The sequence below is a fragment of the Agrilus planipennis genome, unplaced genomic scaffold, assembly GCF_000699045.2.
Source record: "Agrilus planipennis isolate EAB-ADULT unplaced genomic scaffold, Apla_2.0 scaffold96, whole genome shotgun sequence".
Lineage (NCBI taxonomy): Eukaryota > Metazoa > Arthropoda > Insecta > Coleoptera > Buprestidae > Agrilus > Agrilus planipennis.
This window is the reverse complement of record NW_020438968.1, coordinates 359,868-363,903: the sequence shown is the minus strand read 5'-3', so window position 1 is coordinate 363,903 and position 4,036 is coordinate 359,868. Positions and strand designations below refer to the sequence as shown.

Below are 4,036 nucleotides of genomic sequence, written 5' to 3'. Positions count from 1 at the left end.
TAACATAGCGATAATTGTATAAAACATATATTGCAAGTTTTAAATCGTCTACTAAATAACGTTGTTAATTAATCACTTAATTATTTTTTCATGTAAATTCTGTTAAAAAAGAACCTTACATAATTAATTGATTTTATATTGGAAAAAACGGAACGCCACTGTATCCTTTTCTTTAAGTATAATTTGTATATATGTATGATAATTTATCAGAAATAAACGTTAGAAGTTTTCAACAGTATCAAAATGTTTCTTAATTACCTATTGTCTTTTTTATTCCAATACTTCAATAAAAGTACTACGGAAAACTCAATGCAATAAAATGGTAACTATTTTTTATTCAAATAAATAGAGAAAATTTAATTTCTATTAAGACAAAAATATTATTTTTTATATGTAAATAATATTAATGATGTTGTCTACTCTTATAAAATTAACAAACGCTTTTGTTTGTTTCTAAAGTACCGGCTGTACCTTTTACGTATTGTTTTACAGGAAAGGTTCTGATTCTCAAGCAGTGATTAATGTAAAGATCAAGTTATATTTAAAAACATGCAGAAAATTCAAGAAAATTCTTACTGGAAGTCGAACTATACTTTTTGGAAGTATTCATTGAGATCGCAACAAAGACACCACACTCGTACGGAAAGTCTTCACAGCACATGTTTTTTTACTATTCAAACAAACGGACCGACATGACGACCATTTGTAGTTGGCGTCTAGTATCATCTAGAAGCGGTGTTATTTTATCATTTTAATTGGCATTAATACGAATTTAGGTTATGGTGTCTCTGCATGATACGACAGACAGCATTCGCATGCGGCCACATACTAGCGCAGTATCGATTTCCTCAACGTTCCTCTGACAAGGAAAAACGAATTTCTACGGAAAATTCACGCGCGTTCGGCAACTGTTGCTATACATATAACATAAACAAATATAAAACCAAAATCATCTAAATATGATGAAAAATAGATGTTGAATGATGAAAATGAAAATATTTAAATAAATAAAATGAACTGATGTCAATATCTGCATATTACAAAAAAGTCTTCAAATTATACCTATATATAAATATTTTTAATATTTTCGTATTTATTTATTTGAAAAGTTATCATTCTTATTCAATTACTACCGCTACTGTTTAATCTATACATCGAAAACGCGATCATTAAATGATAGGACAACTGTAGGGATAGATATACAGGGTCAAAAGATTAGTATGCTTAGATTTGCAGATGATATAGCAGTATTAGCGTCTAGTAAGGAGGAGTTAGTGATAGCTTTAAATAAAATGGAAGCGGTATTGACAAAACAGTACTGTATTAAAATAAATAAAAATAACACAAAAATACCGGTATGCAAGGGAAGAAAACGTAAGGAACGAACGAATATGAAAATAGGAGACGAAAAATTAGAAGTGGCTGAGTTTAGGTATCTAGGATCTCAGATAAGTCAGGACGGAAGGAGTAGTACGGATATAAAACAGAGGATAGTGCAAGATCGAGTCGCCTTCAATAAAAAGAAGTCACTTTTATGCTCGCAAACGGATAATTTAGAAATTCGAAGAAGGTTGTTAACGTTGTATGTTTGGAGCACAGCGCCGTACGGGTGCGAAACATGGACAGTGGGCGCGGCGCAAAAGAAAAGGTTAGAAGCCTTCGAAATGTGGTGTTATAGGCGGATGATGAGGATAGCGTTGATAAAGAAGGTTAGAAATAAAGAGGTATTAGAAAGAATAGGCGAACAGAACGGTTAGTTAGGAGGGGTAGAGGTAGACCTAGATTAGATGACTGTTCGCAAATAGTTAAGGATATGGGTTGTTCTAGTTTTGGGGAAATGTGAAGATTAGTTCATATAAAAACAATTTTTCCGAACGAATTTACATACTCAATTTTGGCTAGATTTGAACCAATTCTTCTATCTGTCGTATTTACCACTGCCCCAAAAGCTCTAAATCTCACATTTATTGAATTTCATCATCAACATAAGGTCTTAAGACTGGTTGGGCACCTACCTCCACTCCTTCCTATCCTGAGCTAATCTTCGTATTTCCTTAAAACTAGAACAACCCACATCCTTAAGTATTTGTGAACAGTAATCTAATCTAGGTCTACCTGTACTCCTCCCGTTTCTGACTCTCATATGTCTCTAACTAGACCTTATTGCCTGAGGTGTCCTACTAACCTATCTCGCCTATTTCTTATTGATTTCCATAGAGTTCTCCCATTCTTTCTAATACCTCTTCATTTCTAACCTTTTCTATCCACGGTATCTTCATCGTTTGCCTGTAACACCACATTTCGAGAGCTTCTAACCTTTTCTTTTCCGCCGCGCCAACTGTCCATGTTTCGCACCCGTACAGCGCCGTGCTCCAAACACACACCTTCGTTAACCGTTCGCGAGCATAGATGTAAATTCTTTTTATTGAAGGCCACTCGACCCTGCGCTATCCCCTGTTGTATATCCCTACTGCTCCTTCCGTCCTGACTTAACTGACTTCCTAGATACCTAAAATCGGCCACATGCCAGTACTTTTGTTTTATTTTTATTTATTTTCATACAGTACTGTTTTGTTAATACCGCTTTCAATTTATGCGTTTTATTTAAAACAATCTCTAACTCCTCCTTGCTAGATGCTAATACTGCTATATTATTGAATTAATATTACTTAGATATGCCTGAAGGTATTTGTACGAATTTCCCTATAGCACGTGGTTTTGTTTTAAAAGATTGTCGCTCTTTGATGATTGCAGGAACGTAATAGAATAGTACCCCTATGCTATGTTCTAACTAGTCCTGTACCTACATAAAAAGTGCGGGATGCACGACTCACACAACAAGAATACACGAGAGAGATTTAACCGAATAATAGTAAGTGGTGCAACGGTGAGGGGTTCTCTAGGTACGCTAAAGATCAGGATCGGATTTATAATTGCCTAGTTGAAGTTATATCTTTAAATAGGCGTTTTTGCTTTCGCAAATTTCTGACAACACTCTAGTCTAATTAGTAAGTTGAAAGAAGATAGTAAATGTGAAAGTTTTATTGCGGACTAGGCCAATTTTGAACGTTCCAACTATAGATACTTATTTTTATGAAAATTTTTCACAGAAAAATGTTGTGTAGTTATGNATATTTGAGACCCTTACAACAAGCCCTTTCATTTGATATGTCCCACGGTACCGTTTGCAAAACTTTTTTTTTAAATTTCCTGTTGGTCTCCCGAAAAATGACCCCCATGTTCAAAATTAATTTATTTACGTTATGCGTCCGTGTTCGGGTCACAGAAATTGATATGTTTAAATTAAACTTAGTTGGTTCAGTAGATTCGGAGCAAATTCAGTGTGACAAACAAACAAATGGACACTGGTGATCCTATAACGGTTCCGTTTTACGATCGGACTTGCTTAAACGAAATTTGGACACTGTACACAATTAGTTTTAATCATGTTTTAGTATTTTAAATTAATCGTTAAATGCTGAAAATCTGGACTTTTTTAAGACATTTCCATTACATAAAAACACTTTTTTACTATATCTTGAAACCTTTTCTATAAATGAGAAAATTAAATCATGACTTCAGGGTGAATTTCATTTGAGCTCCTACAATCAATATCGTTTTCGTTAGATACCATCATCTAATTTGTTCCACCCTATACGCTCGTGCCAAATTGAGAACCAAACGTAGGAATATTATGTTAGTTATTCACATACAGCCATCAAAGGCCAGCATCATCATCGAAAATGCTTTCAGTATAAATAATAAAGTAACGTAAGTCCAATACCTGTATTCAGATTAGGCAAATTTTTCTCCAAGCATATCATTGAAAATTTTCCTGAAATAACCGAACTTAAATTGCATTTATTAGACATCATTTAATTATTTATATAAAAAGATGGCTAAAGGAATTTGTACCAATTTCCCTTTACCATGCCGTATTTTTGAAAAGATGATGATGTCCTCTGTAATAGAGTATCTCTACGTTTGGTTTTCAATTTCTCATTAATGTAATCTACAAACCCTTATGAATAATAAA

At 33.7% G+C, this 4,036-nt stretch overlaps 1 protein-coding gene across 1 annotated transcript in view; it reads right to left on the bottom strand.

Annotated features, from left to right (window-relative positions):
• LOC108734408 (multiple C2 and transmembrane domain-containing protein) overlaps positions 1 to 808 on the bottom strand; it is a 75,563-nt gene extending 74,755 nt beyond the window's left edge. The window contains exon 1 of the mRNA XM_018465966.1: positions 577 to 808. Coding sequence (XP_018321468.1) covers positions 577 to 661 — 85 coding nt within the window. The 5' untranslated portion in view covers positions 662 to 808. The remainder of the gene's footprint in view (positions 1 to 576) is intronic.
• Between the last annotated feature and the right edge of the window lie 3,228 nt (positions 809 to 4,036).